Source organism: Lithobates pipiens, unplaced genomic scaffold, assembly GCF_037356315.1.
Source record: "Lithobates pipiens isolate NorthernLeopardFrog02 unplaced genomic scaffold, aLitPip1_a1.2 Scaffold_30, whole genome shotgun sequence".
Lineage (NCBI taxonomy): Eukaryota > Metazoa > Chordata > Amphibia > Anura > Ranidae > Lithobates > Lithobates pipiens.
In genome coordinates this window covers 158159360-158185739 of record NW_027507791.1, presented here as the reverse complement: position 1 = coordinate 158185739, position 26380 = coordinate 158159360, and the positions used below count along the sequence as shown (strand labels likewise).

Below are 26380 nucleotides of genomic sequence, written 5' to 3'. Positions count from 1 at the left end.
AGATTACCATCCTCCTTTTTTGCCTCCTTCCGCAAAGCATGTACCACCTTTTATATGGAGGAGTAAACCTCCTAGAATCAAGTATGCAAGACTAATTCTCCCAAAAAACAAAGGTGGAATAGCTCTCCCCGACCTGAAAAAATACCATCAAGCAACTATACTCACACGAATAGTAGATTGAGATTTACACCAACCTATCAAGGACTGGGTGTCATTAGAACAAGCCCAATTTTCCTGCTCAATCAACCACCTTCCATGGATAAACCCCAAGTACCACCCAAGAGAGATCAAATCTCATCCTCTTATTGGTCCCACGTTAGCAATATTCCATGACACATATAAGAAAAGTGACCCCACCCCTTGGATCAGCCCCCTAACGCCTCTCAGGAACAACCCCGATTTTCCCCCAGGAAACGAACAAAACTCTTTCTTAGCTAGTTGGCCCCACAAAGCTGTACTAATTAAACATTTCCTCCGTAATGGGAAACCTCTGTCCCTCGAGGAAATCAATAAGGACAATGACCCTAGACTAATCTCTCACTGGACATACCTCCAAATCAGACATTATCTCTCCACAGTGGTATTGGCAACCCTTAGGTCCAAATCTCCCACGACCCTCGAGATCCTATGTTCAGAAACGCACCCTCAAAGACACAATATCTCAACTCTCTACAACTCACTATTCGAAGAGGGTTTAGAGTTCTCCTACCCATCCTGTCTAGCATGGGAAAAAGACCTCAATCTATATTTCACCAATGAAAACTGGGAAACTATTTTCATGTACGCTTACAAAGGCTCACTTAGCGTCGCTACCCAGGAGTGTGGGTTCAAGATTTTAACAAGATGGTATAGAACACCCAGCACCTTACATAAATTCTACCCCCAGATCTCCAACAAATGTTGGAGGTGCAGTAGTGAGGTGGGCTCGGTATTTCACATCTGGTGGTCATGCCCGCACATTCAACCATTCTGGAAAATGGTCCATGAAACCATCACATCCATAACCTCAGAAACGCTAAATTTCGATCCAGCCCACTTTCTACTGCACCACAACACAATCCCCCAAAAAAAATATTTGAAATCCCTAACCATGATCATGACAAATGCTGCGAGACATTGCATCCCCTGCCACTGGAGGTCAACCTCACTCCCAACAAAAAAGGAATGGTTCAGAAGGATCAACTCTATTGAAACCATAGAGGAGCTTATAAGTATTTCACAAGAAAGAATGTTAAACTTTACCTGAACCTGGTCGAAATGGCTAGCATTCAAAGATACTCAGGAATACAAATCGTCCATATAGTAACGATTGTTGTCGAATTTTTGTCAGTTATGTATGTTGTCACACTTTAGAGGATCAAAGAGCGCAGGCCCGCTGTTTATCTAACCTCCTTGCCTACTCTTCCCTTTTGCTACTATATTTATCTAATTTTTTACCCCCCCCTTTTTTTTTTTAATCTTTCCTTCCCTTCTTCCCCCCTCCTTCTTATGAGTAACCTTGTCTTATCTTTATATTTGCTTAGAATCTTATTTTGTCCTCATCGATAAGTTTAACTTTATATTTGGCATTAAGAAATTACAGGTCGTATCCATCTATACCCTCTGAGTTCTAGTAACATCCTTTGTATCCCTGATAACACCTGTGATAATGTGTAAAAATGAAACCGACACTGTGCGATTTATTGTTGATTGTAATGCTCTGTTATTCTTCAATAAAAACATTTGTGAAATAAAAAAAAAAGAAATATGTAATACAATGTATACCAAGATAATCGTTAAACCGGTGATAATGTATTGGAAGTCAAAACAGGTAGTAAGTCAAAAATCCCTAAATTTTTTTTTCAATATCCCTGGATGATTGGACAAACTCAAGAGCTTGTGCCAGGGAGTACCTATGGATCTAGAAAATTTCCGGGAAAAGAATTGTGTGGGGTTTTTTTTTTCACAATTTAGGAGAGACTCAACAGTGTGCCTCTAGGTCTTTCTCCTTCGTTCTTCTCATCCCTTTCTCATGCTGCTTTTTTCTATATGCAAGTCAATATGATTTTTTGGGGAAGATAATCCTAGTAGCACATTTACCAAAGGGTTTTCAAGTAAATCTTCAAACTTCAGAAAATTGTGTACAAGATAAATGCTTTATTTTAAAATATTGCATTGAATTTGTAAGGGTAAATTCATCTTTTAAATGCTTAAAGGTTCGAAAATGTCCATTTACCATAATGTGGTGGTATAGGTATTCCCCAATTGGCACCACAGTGCCATAGTCTGGAATAGAGAGCAACATTCTGTTAGACAGTTTAGTTCAGACAAAGCAAGCTAGCAAGCACATGGTCGCTGCTGCTGTGCTCTTCCTTTGGATCAGGGCTCTCCTTTATGGGGCAGATGCTGTTCTTTGCCTGCCTTCATCAAGCCCATGGGGCACTGTTCCTCCCACTGACATAAGACAGTATTCCTCCCAATGACACCAATGGTGAGGCACTGTTAATTTCCATGAAGCCAAATATGGGACACTATTCCTTATGCTAATATTACTGTTACTGGCCATAGTCTGGCCCCCTGAAACGCAAGTAAAGTGGCCCATTGTTTAGAAAATTTGGAGACCCACAATTTAGATTAAGTATATTGATCTAACATTTTGTCATATTGTTTTGTAAAAAAAACAAATTGTGTACTTAGTGAGTGACCAGTATCGGGTGCAGGGGTTATGTAAGCAATTGTACCTAGATGTGAGATTGGGGTTGTCTGTACATGATGTAAAATCATAAAACTATCTAAAGCCAGCCATACATGGATTGATGTTTGTTCAGTTAAGCAGAGACCAGCCTAATTTTGATTTATATATGAACACTGTGGCTGTACGGAAAGTCAACCTACCTATCAACTTCCATACAGCTGCCCTGTTGGATTTTTCCTATTCAAACAGAGCTGCAGTGCATTCTGATAGAGGGGAAGTCTCTCTGCTATCAGAACACAGTGACGCAGAAGGGATGATTCCACAATCCATCTCGATGTGTGGATGGGGGAACTGGGTCAAGTTTTTTTTTTTTTTTTTTTTTTTTTTTTTTCAACCCGCTGGTTGAACGAAAAAAAAACTCATCCCTGGGTTGCTTAACAGTCAGTCTGCTTTTAAAGTGGTACTAAACACTGCTTGGTGACTTGTACCTACAGATAAACTTGTAATAAAGCTTACCTGTAGGTACAAGGAATATCGCCTAATGCCGCGTACACACGTAGCCAACTATCCGGCGGACTTAGTCCGGCGGACTTCCCGCTGGACTTTCCGAACGGGCTACTTGCCCACACACGGCACTTTTTCAGTGGACTAATATGGCATACTAAGTCTGCCGTACTATCTGCCGTACTTTTGAAATGAACGGACTCGCCCACACACGCGGAGGAAAGTCCGCTCATTTTGAGCGCGTCTCCAGGTAGGCGGGGCCCGCGAAGGAGACGTCGCTGGCCCCGCCACCTGGTATGGACTTAAAGGGGAACCCCAACGCCGAAAAAAATCGGCGTGGGGGGTCCCCCCCAGGTCCACATCAGACCCTTGTCCGAGCACGCTACCCGGCCGGCAGGAAAGGGGGGGGACGAGCGAGCCCCCCCTCCTGAGCCGTACCAGGCCGCGTACCCTCAACATGGGAGGTGTCTTGGGGAAGGGGGCCGCGTGGCCCCCCCACCCCAAAGCACCTTGTCCCCATGTTGATGAGGACAAGGGCCTCTTCCCGACAACCCTGGCCGTTGGTTGTCGGGGTCTGCGGGCAGGGGGCTTATCGGAATCCGGGAGCCCCCTTTTATAAGGGGGCCCCCGGATACCGGCCCCCCACCCTATGTGAATGAGTATGGGGTACAATGTACCCCTACCCATTCACCTGTAAATTAAAGTAAAAAAAAAACACAACACACAAGATAAAATAGTTTATTGCACAGCTCCGGGGGTCTTCCGTCTTCGGGGGTCTTCTCTCCGCACTCCTCCGCTATCTTCTGCTAGCTCTTTTACTAGCGGAGGAGCCCGGCTTTCTTCCTTGCCGCCGCCCTCTTCTTCCGACTTCGGGGGGTCTTGTCCCCCTCTTCGGTTCTTCTGCCGGGCCACCGCGCCTTCTTCTAGCTCTTCTGTCGCCGCTGTCGTCGCCGCCGCCTTCTGTTCTTCTCTTCTTCTCTTCAGATGTTGCCTCGTCGCTCTCCCCACTCACAATGGCTCCGGCGCGATGCGTGTACGCGGCATAACTGTGCACCATTTAGGAGATATTCTCTGCAGCCAGTGTGTACACTGTCCATTCAGAGCGCTGTGCCATAATCGTGGCTCCCATGTGTGGTAGTGACATCATCGTGGAGCCCACAAACAAGGAAGACAGGGTGAAGATGGAAGCCCTGTCAGTGGTGACAGCGCGCCACTTTAGGACTAAGTTTTAAGGTAAGTCTTTCATTATGTGCCTAGTATGCAGTGCATACTTAACATTATGCCGTTGATTTGCAGGAGGAATTCTTTGTTTTGTTTTTAATTTACAGCCTTTACTACCGCTTTAACTATTACCCTTTGTCTACAATTCTAAACAATGTTGATAAGAACAGGAGCATAAATATCTGTGACATGTGTGCCGTTAAGAATTTGCAGCGTACACGCTGTCATAACCGCAGCCCTGGAAAGATCAGTACAACAGGAAGAGTGGGTTTAGCTGAGCAGTGCAAAGGTTTCATGTGTTGCATATTTTAGCCAGCAAAGCAGGAGTTGGGCTTTAATAATGCATACACTTATGTTTTTATGATTTCTGGAAATTTTCTTAAACTCCAACTAAAACCTGTGAGTGACATCTTGCTTTTGTAATGAAGAATTGTAAAACCCTTCAAACATCACAGTATAAAGCTGTAAAGTATTTAATGTTTACAGTCCATATACTATTACTGTGTATAGTTTGCAAATTATTTGGATGAGGAAGTTAGTTGGAGGAACCACTACTTTGTTCTTTGCAATTATCATGTAAGATCTCTATGTTCATTTTCCTTTGACTTTAAAAAGATTCCCAGCAAAAGTGACAGAAGGTTCCAAAAGGAAAAATGTTTCTACAACTGCTTTAAAAGTGTTCGCTGGAATTAGGCTTTAATTTTTTTATATTGTATTGGTTTTCACAAGAGAAATTGCAATGAGGTGAGGGCCCATTCACACACACTTTATGCACTTAAAGTAGAAATATGGCCTCCCTATTACAAACCACTGCTGCAGGGATGGGGGTTATTGCTTATGCCAATTTGCTGGAATACAGGTTGCTACCGGTAATTTGAGAATTTTCAAATGTTTTTATAGGCATATTGTTATGGTGGATTGGGAAGAAGGTGAGTCATGTGGGACATAGCTTTTGGTATTTTTGGGGATTATTTCCTCCACTGTTTTCCAGAACTCATCTAACTTAGAACAGGCCCAAAAACATGAAGGAAGGTACCCTCACCCTTTCTACAACACCAACCATTATGGCCTGGGATGGAGACAAAGTATGGCATGTACTAGGACTGTACTATTTTGTTGGACCTTTATGGAAACTTTCAGACTGAGGCGCGTGGGCATCTGCGGTAAAGCTCTGCTATTTTTTTCAGGCACTTTGGCAGTGCTGCCCATTGATTTCAATGGTCGGGGGTGCATTAGGAGCGGTGTATACACCTCTTCTAAAGCGCCTCAAAGATGCTGCTTGCAGGACTTTTTTTAACGTCCTGCCAGCACACCACTTCAGTGCTAACGCCTTCGGGCTTTCACACTGGAGTGACAGAAGAGGCGCTTTGCAGGCACTATTTTTAGCATTATAGCACCTGTAAAGTGCCTCAGTGTGACAGTGTATCCTTTTTCCTGTAGCTGTAAAAGAAGGTGTTAACTGCTGTTCTATGAGCAAAGTAAGAAATTCTCTCTTCTTGTTCCTTTGTAAAGATCAACTGTAATTCCTTTGGCCATTTCTGTAAGAACTCTAAAGGTTCTGAGTCCTCTGGACTAAGGAGTATAGTGCATATGGGTGAGAATGTATGTCCAATTGGGCCCTGTCCATCTCGTGTGGCTTCAAAAGGTGTTAGTGGGCGTCAACTGTATCCTGGCAGGAGATAAAGATTAAAAAATGGTGGAGTTAGTGAATTCTCTAAAAGTCAATTACCAAAAACTGCAGCCAGTTTGTGTTGGATATTAAAAACCTGTGATTCCAGGTTGAAATAGTGGGTTGCACTATTGCACCTGGGTGATGCTTAGTGTAGCTGACTATTTCTGGGAAATTGAGATAGTAGAGTGGAATTTTAGACTTGCTTCTGTGGCTTGGGAACACCAGGATACATGTGTTGGGCTAGTGGTTTGTTCTAAGTTTATCCATTGCTTCAGTTTTTTTGTATCTGTACAATTAGTTATTTTCCCCAAGTGAGTAGCTGTGTAATAGATTCCAGCCTGCCAATCAATGCAGCCTGATCATTGCCCATCAATGCAGCCTGATCAGTGCCCATCTGCAGCCTCACCATTGTAGCCTGATCAGTGCCAATATGCAGCCTCATGTCAGATTACACAGAACAGGGATCTCCCGTTTACTCTGCGGCCTCTTTATTACAAAGTCCCGCCTCCTGGACGGCTCCTATGATGGACTAAACAATGGTCCAATGCCGGTCCAGGAGACGGGACTTCGTATAACAGAAGCTGCCGAGTAAACAGGAGATCCTCACTCTATGTAATCTGACGGCGCTCGTACCCCCGACTCCCCCTCCCCTCGGAGGCAGCCAAATGCAAATATCTGCGCATGCACACATTATTTTAATCCAATTTTCAAGGAGAAAAAGTGCATGTTATACTCCAATAAATATGGTATATAAGACCTCTGACTTTTGGAAAGAGTGAAATTGGACAATGAGCTATATGTATGTAGTTCAGGTACTGAGGTGTTTTACCTTACTGCAGAGAATGCATTAGTAGTAAAGGAAAAAAAAGCCTATAATTTAGTGACATGGTTAGTGCCACTTTAAAGCTGAACTCCAGACAGATATAAAATATACAAATTAATGCAGCTCATATTTATACATTGTTCCAAATAGTTTTTATTGGTTTTGAAGTTGGCAACAGGTGAAATTTACAACAGTGACTAATATTGCCATCTGAAAAACCGATTGCAATGTAACAGACAGCCCGGCGAGAAGGGATACATCATCTTTGTGCACCAATAGTGTGAATAATCATTATTTGTCAGGGAACATTTTAAAATGACAACCCATGTCCAAGAGAATAGACAAAAAGTAGAGAAAAAGGAACAAGTAAATATAACAAAAACAGAGAGTAAAGGTGAAGGTGATACTCCACCAATCATGAACCTTTTCTGAATAGTTTCCACAGAGCCCACCTGCATTGATGTTTTCCATGTTTGCCATCTTTATATGCCACCAATTGCACATATGTACAGATTGTGAAAACATAAAGGGGGGAAAAGTTAAGGGAAATAGGGACTTTATATGAAACACACCACTCAGGTCGGATGAGACATACGGTAAATATAGTATATGTTATTAAATAAGTGGCCATCATGGGCATATTAAAATAATAGTTAAAAATTTAATCAAATCAATAGTTGGATACAATGCATATTTAAACATGATTATGCCATCATAGCAATGTACAATTCATAGCATAGTAGACAATGTAACACATAGTACAATACATATCAACAGTATACCCAAAAATAGGCACAGATATAAGAATAAAAAAATAAAAATTCAAGAAAAATTCTTTATGACTCAGCCGAATGAAACCCATAGTGTACACATGGATACCATGATATAGCACCAAATATATAAGCTTGACGCGTTTCGGGGAGTAGTATCCACTCTTTAGGAGCAACCAGTCTGGGAGTGCCTGTAATAGATTGTAATTATATAATTAATAATCATAAATTAACATAGGAAGAGAGGGAACACCAACAGATGGTCCTAACACTCTTACCTATGGGTATCTGATAGAGGTACAAAATAACGTATATAGTATACATGTAGTGGAGGACATCAGGGGATAGGAATACATCCCCACCAGGAGCTGAGGCGCAGACACTGCGGCAGCAGGGCGAGACCAAACAGGGCTTGGGAATAATGAAAAGTGCAAGAGTGGACTCCCCCCTTCCGAAGTTATAGGGGTGAATATAACCCCAAGGAGTATGCTGTAATACATAAATATTGTGTATAATATATGGAATACGCAGGTAAATATAGCATGAAGGTTTATGGGGAAGGGGAGTGAAATGAAGAATGATAGGAGTGATGGAGCAGTACAGGTTAGGTCCCACCGTACAGGAAAAGGGGAGACTGAGGGTGATGTAGAAGAAAAGAAAACATAAACACCAAAAAGTAAACGTACATAATAAATACCAAGAGTGAATTACCGTAAAACTGTGAAGTGAAAAAAAAGAGATAACCCCAATGGGTGAAGTGAAGTAAGGTCCCTGAATAAAGGATGGTAAAGAGGTAGACCTGCCAGCCAGCAAATGTCCCACCAACGCCACGCATTGTAGTGCTGCCAGAGAGGAGGTAGACCACACACAGGCGGGAACCGTCTATAATGTGGGCACCTGAATCCTCCGTCAACCTGCACATCGGTGGCAAAAACACACACGCTAGTGCGCGGCGCCAACAATGACGTCAGACTGAGGAGCGTGGCGTCGACGCGCATCGAGTACCGGCCCCCAGCCGCGCCCCGCAACAGATTGTACAATGTACAGATTGTGTCTAGGTGAGCACTAACTCCAGAGATGGTAGGGATCGCATTTGATTTCTAGTTTTTTACCAGAAGGAGTCAGGCCACACAAACAGGATATTGAGTGACAATGGTCGTGTGGGTAATGGGAAATGATTAATGTTGATACTGAGCAATGCTTAATTTATTACTCCTGTTGCTTCAGAAATTAACCTGTAGCCTGCATTCTAGTAGCTGTGGCTATGCCTACAGCATGTGCACCAAAGTTTCCCCCTGTCCACAACCTCTCCAACAAAGATTGTTATTAGGAGTAATTATTGGCAATGGCTCAATTCCATTGATCATCTGTGGCAGAAAATTGCAATTCTGCTTCCCATTTTTGTAACTGCTTTGTTTTGGTGAATATTAGCTTGGACTGGTTGTGAATAAATTAGTGAAATGCCCTTGAATTTAGAAGATTTAGAAATTAGGAGGTCCAGCCCCCCCTCCCCCCACAGAAAAGATAAGACAAATACTGTAGCTGCTGACTTTTAATATTAGGACACATACCTATCCAGGGATCCCACGATGTTGGCACCCCAGCTGGTTTTCTGATTGGCTCTCGGGTGCTGCCATTCATGGTAAGGGAAACCAGCAGTGAAGCTTTTCAGCTTCACTGCTGGTTCCCTACTGCGCACAAAGCATACTGTGCTTTCTAACTGGCGGTGGAGGAAGGAGGAGGGGGGCTGAACTTCCAGGGGATCTCGCCACAGCTAGGTCTCCCAGAAGTCGCCCCCACCCGAAAGGTGCCAAATGTGGCACCGGGGGGGGGGGGGGGCGGCAGACTAAAGACTCTGCTTTAAGAAGGACCACATAAGTTATGATATGACCAGGTTTGAAACAGGCTTTTGCTTCAAATATGAGGCAAAAGATGAATATAGAAAATAATCATGTATGGGTATGGAGTATTTTCTGCTGAGAGTTGAGAAAGGTAACCGGTTGCCTTCCTGTAGAAGTTCTTGCATGGATGTGAGTCCCTGTAGTTATCCACCTTTTGAGAGGGATCTCGGATAAAAGGCATTGGAATTGTTACAGGCCTTGGAGTGGCGTTGCTATTGTTAGGAAAGTACTCCCAGGTAGGATGTAAGTAAAGGGATTTGTTTAAAAAATTGTGAATTGAAAAAGGGAGAAATACCCTATAAGATTCTGCTAAATAAAGGTTAAAGAAGAACTCTGACAAGACCTCTACAGTTTGAGTACAGAGATGGAAAAAAATGAAATTATCCCGGTACACATTTATGCGATGTGGGAAAAGCAGAGGATCCTGTGCGTCTCACATGTCGCAATGGCACAGCGTCCCCACGACCTGCCGCAGGTGTCAGAGTTGTGTGATGAAACCGTGAAACAGATCGCAAAATGAAGCGTGACTGACAGAATCGCAACACATGGATTTGGACTCCAACATGATGTGATTCAGGCATGGAGAAAGAAGGCACCAAAGTGTTGCGGATGTGATGCGACCCCAGACACACAGGCTGTATGGCCGAAAATTGCACAGACATGGACATGCAACGTCTGCAATCGTACAGTATGAACCTGGCCTAAAAGTAAATATGAGATGGAAAATGGATAAAAAAAATGTAGAGATGAAAACAAAGAGCCAGTAGTGAGACAGGATATATATTTGTGATCAAAGTTAAATCAACAAATCCTGAGGGGAAAGTATCAAGGCTATACAGTATCTCACAAGTAAGTACACCCCTCACATTTTTGTAAATATTTGATTATATCTTCTTATGTGACAACACTGAAGAAATTACACTTTTCTACAATGTAAAGTAGTAAGTGTACACCTTGTATAGCAGTATAAATTTGATGTCCCCTCAAAATAACGCTACACACAGCCATTAATTTCTAAACAGCTGGCAACAAAAGTGAGTCCAAATTTGGCCCAAAATGTCAATATTTTGTGCGACCACCATTTTTTTCCAGCTCTGCCTTAACGCTCTTGGGCGTGGAGTTCACCAGAGCTTCACAGGTTGCCACTGGAGTCCTCCTCCACTCCTCCATGATGATATCAAAGAGCTGGTGGATGTTAGACCTTGCGCTCCTCCACCTTACGTTTGAGTATGCCCCACAGATGCTCAATAGGGCTTAGGTATGGAGACATGCTTGGCCAGTCCATCACCTTTACCCTCAGCTTCTTTAGAAAGGCAGTGGTCGTCTTGGAGGTGTGTTTGGGGTCGTTATGTTGGAATACTGTCCCAGTGTCGGCAGCACTCATGCAGCCCCAGACCCTGACACTCCCACCACCATGCTTGACTGTAGACAAGACACACTTGTCTTTGTACTCCTCACCTGGTTGCCGCCACACATGTTTGACACCATCTGAACCAAATAAGTTTATCTTGTTCTCATCAGACCACAGGACATGGTTCCAGTAATCCATGTCCTTAGTCTACTTGTCTTCAGCAAACTGTTTGCAGCCTTTCTTGTGCATCATCTTTAAAAGAGGCTTCCTTCTGGGACGATAACCATGCGGACCAATCTAATGCATTGTGCAGCGTATGGTCTGAGCACTGACAGGCTGACTCCCCCACACCTTCAACCTCTGCAGTAATGCTGGCAGCACTCATAGGTCTATTTCGCAAAGACAACCTCTGGATATGAGGCTGAACATGGGCACTAAACTTCTTTGGTTGACCATGGCAAGGCCTGTTCTGAGTAGAACCTGCCCTGTTAAACTGCTGTATGTTTTTGCCACCGTGCTGCAGCTCAGTTTCAGGGTCTTGGCAATCTTCTTATAGCCTACACCATCTTTATGTAGAGCAACAATTCTTTTTTTCAGATCCTCAGAGAGTTCTTTGCTATGAGATGTCATGTTGAACTTCTAGTGACCAGTATGAGAGAGAGCGAAAACACCAAATTTACCACACCTACTCCCCATTCACACCTGAGACCTTGTAACACTAGCGAGTCAAATGACACCGGGGAGCGAAAATGGCTAATTGGGCCTAATTTGAACATTTTCACTTAGGGCTGTACTCACTTTTGTTGCCAGTGGTTTAATGGCTGTGAGGTTGAGTTATTTTGAAGGGACAGCAAATTTACACTGTTATACAAGCTGTATACTCACTACTTTAAAATGTCATTTTTTTCAGTGTTGTCACATGAAAAGATATAATAAAATATTTACAAAAATGTGAGGGGTGTACTCACTTTTGTGAGGTACTGTACATCATTATTAACAAGGTGAGGGCACATCTGGTGAAGGTGGGACAATTAACAATGATCAAGGCACGGTGAAAAGTATTAGAAATTGGAGGATATTTCTGCAAACAAGGAATAATAGCACTATACAGCTTGAAATGTGTCATCTTCTCAAACACTGCATGATGGTGCTCTGCCAGCCGCAGTGGAGTGTGTATGTGACATAATATAAACTATGTTACCAGTATACTGAAACAACACGAAGGGAAGAACAGGCACCTCTGGGTGCAGATTTTTCTTAAAAAGGTTTAATATACATTCATAGTCAAATGGCAATTCACATTTAAGAAGTTTAAAATAGGCATAAGCGTTGTCCCAGCAACGGAGGAATCCTCAGTGCAGTCAGTCCCTCTTTCTTCCAATGGAGGTGTGCTGTGTCATCTTCTCAAATACATATAAAATGTATGGACACGAGGTCTGGAACGCAAGCTGGTATCCAGGCAAAGGAGGGTGACGTCACTGGTAGTGCGACGCGATTCCTGAGCGCGCAGTCCCTAAATGACGTGACAGCTGCACTCCTTCAAAGCTTTGAAGAAGGAGCACGGCCGTCACTTCATTCACGGCCTGCACGCTCAGGAAACCATTATTGGAAAAAACATCTTATCGCTTGGGTTGCAGAGATGGAGATCGGATTTGGAGGCAAAAAAACACAAATTTTACAGCATGCAGACACCCTCCTCAGCAGAAGTTATCACAAATGTCTCTCCCTTGTAATCAATCAACAATTTATCCAGGTACTTTCACTTGTAGGATATATTGTGATTTCGGAGAGATTTTTCATCAAATTGTCGAATAAGGTGAGACCCTGCAAGCACTCTGGGGTACAATCTGGATTCCTAGTCACAGCCAACAGCTTTTCCATAGTGTGGAAAAAATGTATCCTTGCTATTGTGTCTCTAGGCAAGTGTTCAGACACGTTTGGGTTTTGGTAATTGATGGATGCGGTCAATCACAAGTTCCTCTGTAGGGGAATCTGGGAGTGCTGCTGCCATAATCTGTATGAAGTAAGCCTTGAGCTCATGGTTACGGACAGACTCTGGGATGCCATATATTTTAATGTTTCTCCTAGCGTGGTCCTCTAGGTCTCCCACAATTTTGATTTAATCCAACTTTTGTCATCCTCACGGTCATTGTGAGCATCTACAAGGTCATTAAAGGTGGTCAGGAATTCTCCCATTTTATTTTCAACAGGAGATACTCTTATCAATAGAGCTTCTAAGGTATACCATTATATCTTTTAAAGTAGTATCCATAACAGGTTGACTACTGGTTGGAAATGCCAGGATAGAGTCATGTAGTTCTCTGTTATCATTAAGTAATTCAGATGCACTCACCTCTGCTTGTGTAATAGAGACAGGGGACATCTCCTGTCTATATTTAGCAGGGCTTGTGGCACTAGAAGAGGCTCTGGAGTTAGGACTATTACTGTAGATAGGTATATGCTGATTTCCTCCAAGTTGCAGCCGTGCCATCTCCTTGTCCTGCACATGTCTCTCTAATGTGGACGGAGCCCTATTGCCACCATCTTGGCTGCCTGAACGGAACAGCTGAGGGAAGAAGTCAGTAATCCGACCCAGCTTCCCTCTCTCCTTTCACTTACTCAAAATGCTCCTAGATGTAGCCCAAAGCTAAGGGCTAAAATCGCTGCTTTTCTGGGCTCCCTTACACTGTATATCGCTCCGGTCTTCTCCCTGGGTGCCGAGCTTGTGAGTCAAGTGGCCATATCACAGCGTGCCAACCCCCCCCCCCACCCACACCCAGAAGCAGCACAAGGAGCCAAACAGTTGTGCAGCAATGCAAGAATGCTGATGGGGAAAAGCACATAGTGGCAGAAAGTTAAGCTAATCAGTCTGCTGTTTATACTTTCACTTTCCAGTCACAGGCTGGGGGCACTGAGGAGGTCTGTAAGTTTTCCAAAACTGCAGCAGAGAAAAACAGGTCTCCTATCCTAAAAGATAAGGTTGTGCTGTGTGGCAGTGCTGTTTAAAATCTTGGAACTGGATGGACAGAAATATAAATATTTTGGCAGGTAAACAGCTCTCGCATATCTTTTTCATATGTGTATTGGAGTTAAATTTAACAGCAGTAGGAAAGATATTAGATAGATATTGAGTTTGTTTTTCAGATTGTTGGCCAACAAAGCGCCAGACTTTTGTCCGAAGGGCGTGTGCCAGGAACTTGTCTTGCATACAAACGGTACAAAATTGTCGGCCAACAAACTGGAACGTAGTGAAGTACTGCAAGGAATTTCAGCTCTTGAGCGCCACCCTTTGGGCATCCTCTACTAATGTCGTGTTTGGTGAGCATTGATTCTCAGCATGCGTGTTTGTACTTTCAAATGTTGTGCGATGGACTTGTGTACAGTCTATAGGAAAATCTGCCAACAGACCATTGCCCGCCGAAAATTTACTAGCCTGCCATCCAACATTTGTTGGCTGAAAGACAACAATTGTCTGATGGAGCGTACTAACGGTCGGATTTTAGGCCAACAATCTGTCATCACACCGTTCCCTGCCGAAAATCCGATCGTGTGTATGAGGCTATAGTCTTGCATTGTGAGAAGAAACAGTAAGGCTCAAAAGTAGTTTAGCACTTGAAAGCAGTAAGTGGAGCCTATAAATGTAATGAGCAAATATTTTTGTCCTCTTGTACATCTTTAATTGCAAATTATACAAAGAATAAGTACTTTGGAATATTAACACACATTAATAAGATTATTTTTCTCATGCTAATATATGAAAAAGTAATTGTTATGATTATACATTACCTTAAAATATCTATTACCCTAAAATGTATAGGTGGTGATTCATCCATTGAAAGTGATGGTACAAACCACTCAATGAGAACAGCTGCACCTAAAGAAACCTAAAAGACGAAATTATACACGAAACTTAATGCTAAGGTGCCATTGGAACAATGACTCAAAAGATGAGTCATTGTTTGAGCGGCACAGTGGTGTAGGGGTTAGCACTCACACCTAGCAGTAATAATGGTCTGTTCCCGGTTCCCAACCACGACACTACCTGCCTGAAGTTTGAATTTTCTCCCTGTGCCTGCGTGGGTTTCCTTCGGGTACTCCGGTTTCCTCCCACACTCCAAAGACACGCTGGTAGGTTAATTGGCTTCTGTCCAAAATTGGCCCTAGTATATGAATGGGGACCTTGGATTGTGGGCTCCTTGAGCGTGTAGGGACCAATGTGCGTGTGCAATATACAGGGATAGGGACAATTGTAAACACTCACTCAAGTTGAACTGGATGGACTGGTATCTTTATTCAACCTTACTAACTATGTAAACCAGCATCTCAAAGTATATTGAACAATTTTCTTACTGAGGCTAACCCAATAGTCTTAATGAATTGGTATTTAGACCCCCCCACAATCAAAAATCTGTCCGGGAACCTCACCTTTGTGCTTCAGGGTCTTGTAATCTTCAGGTCTTAATAGTTCGTGTCTGGAGGGAAAGATAATGATTGTGGAAAGGTATATTTGTTTTGATAGGGAAAGTTACAGGGCTACAAATACAGAAAACACACTCTATTGCACTGTTGTTCGAAAAAATTAAAGATATACACCCGCTGCTTGCAAAGGCTAGTTTTCTTTATATATCATTTGCAGCTAAAATTACTATAACTAGACCATGGAATAAACAAAACCCTGTCACTCTCACTTAGACTGATATAATATCTCTTGGATCATATTGCATGAAGAACTAGCCAGCATAATTCCCAATAAAAAAATTTGAGAAGCTGTGGGGCTCAATTATATACACAAATCATACCACTCCTTAAACCCAATATTGGCAAATCTGTTAGAGGAAAACTTCCTTGATCCAGAACAATTTGTTTTCTTTCTTTCTTTCTCTATATTCCACTCTTTTCTTTTGCCTGTAATTTATGTGAGAAGTCGTGTTGTTCTTTGTACACCCAGTATACACCCAGTTGATGATAAAATTATTGAACGTAAGAAAACTAAATTCAGATCTATATACTGTCAATTAAAATGACATTAAACAATTACATCAGAAATTGGATAGTGTGGCTGGGGAGGAGCAGTGAGCCTGGTCTGATAAGGCTGATCCCCAACAGCCTGCTTTGTCAGGAGAACCGACCCTGAAAGATGTGTTCCTGGCAGTACAGTCCTGCAATACAACACTGTTTAATTTGTCTACCCAATTTTAACATCTGCATGAAGAGGTTACTATTATGTGCCATGATATGCACAAGGTTTGGGAGCGCACCTCTGCTCTGGAGGGTCGGCGAAACTCATCTGAATGTCCATGGTATTTCGGGTCTTCTGCAAACTTACTGCACATGTTATGGAAATGCCCTAAACTGTGAAGTACTGGTGCAATTTAGTGAATACTATTAACCTTGTCTATCAAACCCAAATAGATCTAGACCCTAAGATATGCCTTTTGGGTTATTTAGATGAAGAAATATTTACACCTGATATTATAACGCCTATTAATAGGATAGAAAGGATGAACCACTGCTCCAAAGTAATCCTAGAGGACTGAAGCTCTGTCTCCTATTGTTGAGCCCCAGGTGCTGACCATTACACACACACTGAGCAAACAAGCAGGACAAAACTCTGGATAGCCGCACACTGGAAAAAGACTTGAAATCCCATCTTTAATTGAAACAATGTGGGTCACATCAAAACAAAATAAAAAAATCCACAACAAAAGGAATAACGGGGTATTGGAAAATACTGACATGTTTCGCACCGTAATCAGTGCTTACTCACAGCTCATGAGTAAGCACTGATTACGGTGCGACACGCGTCAACATTTTCCTGTACCCCGTTATTCCTTTTGCTGTGGATTTTTTGATCTTGTTTTGATGTGACCCACGTTGTTTCAATTAAAGATGGGATTTCAAGTCTTTTTCCAGTGTGCGGCTAACCTATTAATAGGATGTAATTTATAGCGTGCAAAACAATTGCATTGAAGTGGCTGTTTTCTGGGCCCCCCTACATATGAGGAATGGCGACTTCAAGTTAATGATGCTTTAACGCTACCGCATATTAAATTCAAATACTAACAATAAGTTAGAAAGCCACCACAACTCTGCTCACAGCTACACCACTAGTGTAGTCTCAAAATACTAACCTAATTGTCCTTTTTGTTCCTCCCAAGACCTCCTGCTATCTAGCTACCTCATCACTTCCTCCCATATTCGCCTCCAGGACTTCTCCCAAGCCTCTGCCATCCTCTGGAATACCCTACCCCAATCTGTCAGACTATCTCCAAATCAATATACTTTTAGGCAATCCCTGAAAACTTTTCTCTTTGGAGAGGCCTACCCTGCTTCCACCTAATAACTTTTTTTTTTTTTTTCTTCATCAGCTCATGCCCCACAGTTATTACCCTTTTGTATCACTTGACCCTCCCTCCTAGACTGTAAGCTCTAATGAGCAGGGCCCTCTGATTCCTTCTGTATTGAATTGTATTGTGATTGTACTGTCTGCCCTAATGTTGTAAAGCACTGCACAAACTGTTGGCGCTATATAAATGCTGTATAATATAATAATATTATTGAAATAACTAGTGTATCAGATTGGAGGCACAGCGAATACATTTTATAAAATCTGGGAACCATGGTTAGCAGTTCCTGCCTTAACCCCCTTCTCATTAGTGTCTTATAGAATACTGCAGTGCTAATTGGGTGGGCGAGGGAAAAAAATACAGCAGTAAAGTATGATTGCTAGCTTGGTCAGTATAAATATATTCATGGCCTCTTTGACACATAAGATAGACAATTGTCTTGATGTGCATGGGTTTAAATATACAAATTGCTTATAATATAATGCTCGTATAACTTCCTCACGATAATATGTTGAGTCTCAGCACCCATTGCTAGATGTTCTATCCACAAATTAATGTAATTTTAGTGGTCTCTAAAATTTGGAGGCTGTCTTTTTTTTTTTTTAACTTATGTATGATGTACAGTAACTGGGTGCAACTGTACAACACTTTTTGTTCCCCTGTTTCTTCTTTTTTTTTTTTTTTTGTCTGTTGTGTTTTGTTACCAGCTGTATGTTTATAAAACAAAAAAAACTTTAAATTAAAATGATTGGAAAAAAAAAGAGATCAAATGCATGAACTTCTTATTGGAAAATAATGATATCAACATAATTGCAATTGAAAGGGCTCATTGATTTTACAAACCAAAAACTTTTGTATTAAGAAACCAAGAGGACTTACCTATCACCTTTAAGTTCCTATCTTGGAACAGATATCTACTTTACGCACATGTGAAGGTGTCATGTTCAGAAACTGAGGTACACATTTGCCAGAATATTTCCAGGTTTACCCTGGGGAAGCACAGACTTTTACAACCTTTTACATAACTTGGAAGATAAATATCAACTATCTACAGTTGATATTCCATCTACGGTGCTACTCTTTGAGCATGACAATACAGATCTTATGCTGTTCAAACAGTAAACCATTATCAGCAGATTCTAGTCTCAGCACAACCAAAGGAAATGGATAATTCTGCTTGGAACCCCCAAACTTACAATGATTTACCCCCTCCATCATTAAAAAATCGCCCAGGCCAGGAAAAATAAATGCTAAAATAAATTTCCCAACAGCAGGAGTATCTTTTAAAATCCAACCACACATAGGATAAATCTAAATTGAACTGTACCAAAGAGTCTGTAGCAACAAAAATATTTCCTATATTGTCAACATGAGACTCTATCTTTCAGTATATGTCAAATCTTGATCAAAGTGGATGTAAACCGATTCTTGAAATCTGACCTAGGCACATACTGTATATCTGCAGTCTTTTCTTATAAGTCTCCAAAGCCTTAAGTCCCGTGTCTTTCTGCTGCTCCGTTCCCCTGCTATCAGCATGATAACTTCTGACAAGCTCTCCGACACAGGAGATAAAGGCAGCTGAAAATTTGTGTGGGGGAGGGTGCCATAACTAGATTAGCAGAGAGCTTGTCTATTTACAGCACAGCTCTGCAAGTTCAAGCACGCATTCTCTGAATCAATGCTCACCAAACACGAAATTAGCAGAAGGGGCCCAGAGGGTGGCGCTCAATAGCTGGAATTCCTCATAGTGTGTCACTACATTCATGTTTGTGGCGCGACAATTGTGTACCGTTAGTATGCAAGACAAGATTCTGGCACCCTTTTGACAAAAATCAGATGCTTAGTTGGCCAACAATTGTACCGTGTGTACGAGGCTTTAGAGTGGAACTGGAGCTAGGAACACGCAATAAACCCCTGCAACATTTTGGAATGAACATTTGATCCCATTTTGAAACCATAATTTTTGCTCTGTGGAATTATCTTTGTTGCTGCTGTGCAATTTTCGTTTTTCTTTACCTTAGGAGCTTGAATGAAGATGTACTGTTTCAGCTTTCTTGTCAAAATCCACAAACTAACTGCAAGCGACATTTCTTATTTTCTTATTGTTTTATATTTATATGAAAACGGTTTTGTATTTTAATGTACCGTATATTAAATTTAAAGTAATATTAAAATGAATACAATATACACCTTAACACATATCTGAACTATTTGTTACATGTTCCCATTCACATAGCATAACAAAACAAAAAAAACAAAACTTGCAGCTTACTTTTTCTAGTTGTTCTTTTGTGGAATCTGCTAGTTCTCTATATAGGAGGCTGTTGGGGAGCTGTTCTTGTGGTAATAAACACTCTCTCTATTGTCCAGGCAAATCTTAATTATCGGTTGCAAACTAGATTGGAACACTCTGTCATACAGTAAAGCTGGCCATGATGAGTCAGTTCTTTTTCTTCTTCATTACATTGAATGAGAAAAACTGACCTGATTCCACCATCAAGGTTGGTGAGAGAATCCTCCCCTGCTGTTTGTTAGTAATCAGACTGCAGGGAGACTTCCTCACTGCTACATTACTGATCAGTAGATCAACGTCTGTATAACCACTTCAGCCCCCTTAATGACCAGGCCTTTTTGTGCACTACGGCACTGCGTCGCTTTAACTGACATTTGCGCGGCCCTGTTACGTTGTATCCAAAGAAAATTTATGTCCTTTTTTTACCACAAATTGAGCTTTCTTTTGGTGGTATTTGCTCATCTCTACGGTTTAAATTTTTTGCGCTATAAACAAAAAAAGAGCGACAATTTTGAAAAAAAATATTTTCTTACTTTTTGCTATAATAAATACCCCCAAAAAAATTTAAAAAAAACAAACACATTTTTTCATCAGTTTAGGCCAATATGTATTCTTCTACATATTTCTAGTTAAAAAAAAAAACAGCGCAATAAGCATATATTGATTGGTTTGCGCAAAAGTTATAGCATCTACAAAATAGGGAATAGACTTATGGCATTTTTATTATTATTTTTTATTTTTACTAGTAAAGGCGATCTGTAATTTTTAGCAGGACTGCGACATTGCAGCAGACAGATCGGACACTTTTGACACTTTTTTGGGACCACTGACATTTACACAGCGATCAGTGCTATAAAAATGCACTGATTACTGTATAAATGTCACTGGCAGGGAAGGGGTAAACACTAGGGATCGAGGGGTTACGTGTGTTCCCCAAGTGTGTTTAGAACCGAGACGGGGATGTGACTGACTAGAGGAGCCAGATCGCTGTTCCTACTTAATAGGAACAGCCGATCTGTCTCTCCTCCCCTGTCAGAACAGGGATTTGTGTGTTTACACACACACAAATCCCTGTTCTGGATCTATGTTGCAAAGCCCCTGATCTCTCTTCCAGGCAAAGTTCAATGAGATTTCCAGACTAATTATATGTGTATTTCACACAGGAATGCAAAATATACACACGTTTTAATTTGGGTTCCTCTGTGAAAAAAAACACGTCTTCCACCAGAATTGATCCAGCCTTTATTAGGCAGAAAGAACAAGACTTTTGATCCCATTATCTTTGAGGAAGCCTGTTAGCAAAACAAGTCAGGGTCTTTTGACTTAATTTCCATGTGGTGATACTGTCTTTTCAGCTGTTGCATCAGAAACTATTATCTACTTACATGGACATCTTAAAATGGTGAGACTGGTCTCTTTTGAAGACTTTGTTCATTGACTTTATATTTGATATAGACACAATTTAGGAGATTCTCATCATGCCATATATTCCCCTATGTGGAGGTGGTGTCACTAAAAATATGCTATGTATACTTTTGCCTTTCACGTTATCAATTGCACAATGAAGCATTTGATCTATCAAAGCATTGCACACATTTTACCATTTAATAAAGTTATGAAATGAGTATCATTATCCAAAACTGTGCAAATGTTGTCCTGAAAATGATACATCTAGAGGCTTGTGATATTGAACGGTTTTCCAGCATCCTCCTATTGGAGTATAATATGATACGCAACCTCATCTTTTGACATGATTGTGGTTAGTATGTTACAAGTAATCACAGTGCCACTGCTGTGATGTTATTATACATTGGTTTCAGGGGGGAAAGTGTCCAATTCATACTTCATAAACCGTATCATCCATGTGGCTTTATTATATGATTCCTATTTATTTGCATCCCATATAATGGTGATCGTTTAGTAGAATTTATCTGATTGTGACAAGATATGGAAATCAAATCACTTGGCCATAATTCTTGTACTATTTAATCATACGTACACAAACACCTTCAGGAGTGTTTGGTCTATTCATTTAATAGTGTACTTCTGTATTGACAATCTGAGATTCTTTCAGATGCGTAATGGACAGAAAAATGTACAGCTTTGTACTACATATTAATTTTCTGTGTTTTTTGATTATGTAGTTTGGTTGAAAAAAGACACAAGTCTGTCTAGTTCAATCAATAAAAAGGAAAACAAACACTAAAAGAAAACCATACAATCCTATACAGACAGATCATCCAGAGAAAGGCAAAAAAAAAAAAACAGCAAAGCATGAACCAGTTTGCTCCAGCAGGTGAAAAAAAATCCTCCCTGATCCCCCAAGAAGCAAATGAATAGTCCCTGGATCAACTTTACCTATAAGGCCCCTTTCACACTGGGGCGATGGGTGCGTCGGCCGCTTTACCGTCAATTTTGTATCGCTATTCGACCGATATCGGGGCACGTTTACCCCCCCCCTGCTAGTGGCCGAGAAAGGTTTAAAACCACAGCAAATCGCTGCTGCAGCGGCGCTATGCCAACGGTATAGCCGCACTGCCCATTGATTTCAATGGGCAAGAGCGGTTTAGGAGCTCCTTCACCTCTCCAAAGCTGCTGCTAGCAGGACTTTTTTTTTACCATCCTGCTAGCGCACCACTCCAATGTGAAAGCCCTCAGGGCTTTCACATTGGAGAGACAGGGCTCTTTCAGGGCGCTTGGGAGGCACTATTTTTAGCGCTGTAGCACCTGCAACGTGCCCCCAGTGTGAAAGGGGTCTAAATGTTAGCAGGGCCTTTTTTTTCTCAGAGAATAGGTACAGGAACTCCTGCCTTCTGAGTCAGCTGTCGTTTCTGCCCACCCACCCCTGAGCAATGTCCCTTGATTCCACCTTCTACATACCTCCCAGTTCTGCCCCTTTTAGAGAATACAGGACCAAGTATAACTTGTATAATGGTGGAGTCCACTTTAAAAGCCAAGTCTACCTTTTATACCATATTTTGGGTGTAACATATAATGTCAACCTGCACCTTCCACCCACCCCTTCTTCCTTCCAGCATTCTGCGCTTCTTCCCCCACGACAGGTACTGCTGTAACTTTTTGAATTTTGTGTCTGTGTGTAGCTTTGTTCGCACAGCCACATCATTCATTCAGGGATCTGTAAATTAATAAACTACAGATCCCGTCTGCAACCTGCGCACAAAGTTTTGTAGCTATCAATGAAAGTGTGGTGATCACTGCACATGTAGTCCACTAATAATACTTTCAACTCCTCATGCCCCATACACACCATCAGGTTTTCTGCAGATTTTTTTTCCTTCAGGTTTACCAAAACCATGTAGTAGAAGGGCCTGCCTGATTGCATACAAATTGAAACTCCTAAGGTTTGACCTCATATTACATGGTTTTGGTAAATCTGAAGGAAAAACTCAGCAGAAAAACTGATAGTGTGTGTGGGGCTAAAGTCTGTACCTTGGTAAGGACATGGATCTGGGGGAGGGCCTGCAAAGAGCCAGTGCATTGTACTCACAATCCTTTGCAGCCTCATATGCAAAACAAATATTTTATTCATGCAAATGTGGGTGCATTTTTTCTATTTTTCTTTAAACTAAAACCATTAACTTCCTAAGGCATGAAAGCTATATTCAGTACTTTCCTTCTACCAAACTATTCAATTATTTACATGAGAGCCTAAAATGCAACCTTTGAGGTGGAACTTGATACATTTTTACCCTAGGTTCACATCTATGCCTTTCCGCAGGCCACATTTGCTCAGGCACCACAGCCCATTAATTTCAACGGGCTGCCATTCCTGTGTTTACCGTAGAAAGGTGCATGCAACTTGTTCAAGATGCGGGCTGTGGGAATTTATTTTTTTATTTCACACGCAATGCGATTTTACATGCGTGGGGGTGCCATTCAGAATGAATGGCAGTCTGTGCATTTTCTAACAGCAGAACGTTTTCACTGTGGGTGGTTGTGATTCCTGTATCCGCAGCCACATGCATAGGTGTAAACCTAGCCTATGTAACTAAGTACTAGCTGAGTTTGGCAGTTAAATGCCTTTTCTTTTTTTTCCACACATGTACATGCACAGTAGCATGACTTTTCGAATGGCAAAATGTGTTTAAATATTTCCTTGCTTGTCGATAGGGAAAACGAATGAAAAGTGTGAGATGACTATAGGATTCATTCTAAATAAATATGTAATTTTTACAGAAAATTTTATTTATCTCTAAAAATGCACAGATTAGATACATAAACATTAGTTATATTAACATTTGTTTTTCTGTTCAGCTAGTTTTGTGACCCAGGCACCCCTACCAGACAGCGTAGCCAGATTGGTGACATCAATTTCCTGCATTGTAATTGAGTAGTAAAGCTTTATCACAGCCTCATCATCATTTAGTAAAAGCGGTAATAAACTGCATTAAAAAAAAGAAAATGATCCCCCAGCAGGCTCACGTCATAATGTGATCGTATACACCACAAACTAGCACATTAGGACAGACTTACTTCATCACCGCTGACAGGGAATCCAACTTCACCCGGATTTCCTTCTGGGATTTGCGGACTCCGGCCGTTTGAATGGGTAAGCCATGATGACGTCACTTCTGCCCATGCATGCAGGAGTCACGCCCGCAGCGCAGTAATCTCAATGGACAGCATGCCGTCTATTGAGAGTTGCAGTGTGCAGGCGCCAGTGCTGTCACCAGCTGCACATGGTGCACATTTAGGAGATATTTACTGTACCTCAAGGTAAGCCTTATTATAGACTTACCTGTAGGTACAAAACAACAAATGGAGTTTACTACCACTTTAATACATAACTGAATTATATTTACATTTTTTTTACTGTAAATTTGCTGAATTACAATCTGGTATGCTGCCCTTACATGGTACGATTTATTTTTCCAAATGTGTCTATATTTGATATTCTGGTTAAAATAAATGCAACATTTATACAAACTAGATGCTGAATAAATACAATTCTTACATTTTCAATGCCAACTAGTTTAGTGAAACATCCAGATTTGCTACATAACCATGAAGTTCAGCTGAAAACAGTTTACAGTTAACATACATTAACCTGATTTAGTTTTGGTAAAAAGTGATCTTATGGAGGTTGTCGTTGGGAAAAAAAAGAACACCTTGCATGTTGTGGACACCTATTTCACTATTACATGTCCACACGTATTGTAGTTTCTGAGTTTAACAGGATCAAAAGCTGAAATTATAGATCTAGCCTGTTTCTTATGTCATTAATCACCCTGTCAGTGATGTTTACCCTAGTTTTATGGACAGCATGTTGAAGCAGTATAAAACTCAAAAGCAAACACATTGCAGTTTACCAATTTTTTAGATGTGATGGCTGCATTAATTTTCTTTTTTAGGCTTGCTTTCTTCTTCACCTGGTGGTCCTGCCAGTAAGTCTGTTGTCTTTCAACAGAACAAGGTGTTCTGCAAATGTAGCAGGTAGAGGGTTGAGAGTAACCATTGACTGCTAAAAGGGGTGCTTTACAATTGGTCAGCTTTTATTTATGTAAAACATTTCTCCACAAAGGAACAAAACTATTGCTGTAGCTGCTTAAGTGTTAGCTGGAGGTTGGCCGCAGTTTAGCGCATCTAAATCTCCAAGTACATCTAACACTCCCCTCACCCAGAATGGCAATGCTGCTGTCCAAAGATGTCTCTGTCTCTGGGTATAGGCACCCTAATAAAGGAGATGTGTTCCTGGAAAGAGCACAGGTGAAAAGGGGGGAAAAAATAAAACCGACACCACATCTAATGATTAATAAGCTGCAATATATTAACGTTTTGAGTTTAATACTGCATTACATTCATTTAGTAGGATTTTTTTTTTCCACCCTGAAATCCAATTTGACATACATCTTTGTTTGCCAGTTTTTGCACATTGCTGTGGTATTACTTAAGTAAATATGTGCAGAAGCTTGCTGAAGATTTTGCTTTTTTTTTAATTTATGTTTTGACAATGTGTGTGGACAGATTTTGAAGAAATCAGTAGACTTTCATGTACGTTTTATTTTTGTTATGATCCAAATACAGTGTCTTACCAGATCTATTCTCTTTCATGTTTGTTAGGTATTCCTAACCACGGACAAACCAGACAAATGGTAAGAGAATGTTTCATTAAGCCAAAACAAAATGCTAAACAAAAGGAAGTAGCTTTAAAGAGAACCTGTCACCATTCAGATTAATTTCAATCTGGCATAAAAGGCAACCAACTTGTTACCAGTTTGCCTACCAGAATATTAATGATAAAGTTCCCCTTGTTTGCGGCCTTTTTGTTGGTTTTTTTGTACTTGTCCAAATCACATCATACTACTGCCTTCGCTGTAACTGCTGCACTTGACATTGCATTGAAAGACAGCAGGTACTTGAACTGAAGTATACGATATTGTGAGCAAAGATAACTTCAGGCCAACTTGTTTACACCTGTGACAGGCAATCATAAGCTACCTTTGGGGCCAATGACAATAAGACCTGTTAGCTCACTGGCTGAGCATACAAGGCATATTGTCAGTTGCATTCCCAATGTTGTAATCTGAGGACAGTGCACAAGTCTGTATGGACAATCATGCACACTTTGACAGCTTCATATGGAGTATTTGACTGCTAGTGATAGACTGTTGTGCTGTGCATGCTCCCAGCTGTAACTTGCCTATAGATACAGTGAAATTACTGTAAACAAGTTAGGGGGAGGGAAACAAGCAGGTGCCTTCCAATGTCAGTGTACCTGATTCACCCTAATTTGCTTATTGGCAGAAATGCAGCAGGGAAAAGGAGATGCTCTAAAGGAAAAAATGTCTTATGCAACGAGTATT

The 26380-nt window shown here is 41.2% G+C and overlaps 1 protein-coding gene across 11 annotated transcripts in view; it reads left to right on the top strand.

Annotated features, from left to right (window-relative positions):
* The window catches only part of MTA1 (metastasis associated 1), a 635520-nt gene that overhangs the window by 517486 nt on the left and 91654 nt on the right, over positions 1 to 26380 (top strand). For 7 of the 11 annotated variants that reach the window (XM_077465019.1, XM_077465018.1, XM_077465021.1 and 4 more), the window contains one exon: positions 25638 to 25669. The exons of the other annotated variants lie outside the window; for them this stretch is intronic. In XM_077465019.1, coding sequence (XP_077321145.1) covers positions 25638 to 25669 — 32 coding nt within the window. The remainder of the gene's footprint in view (positions 1 to 25637; positions 25670 to 26380) is intronic. 11 annotated transcript variants of the gene reach the window in all.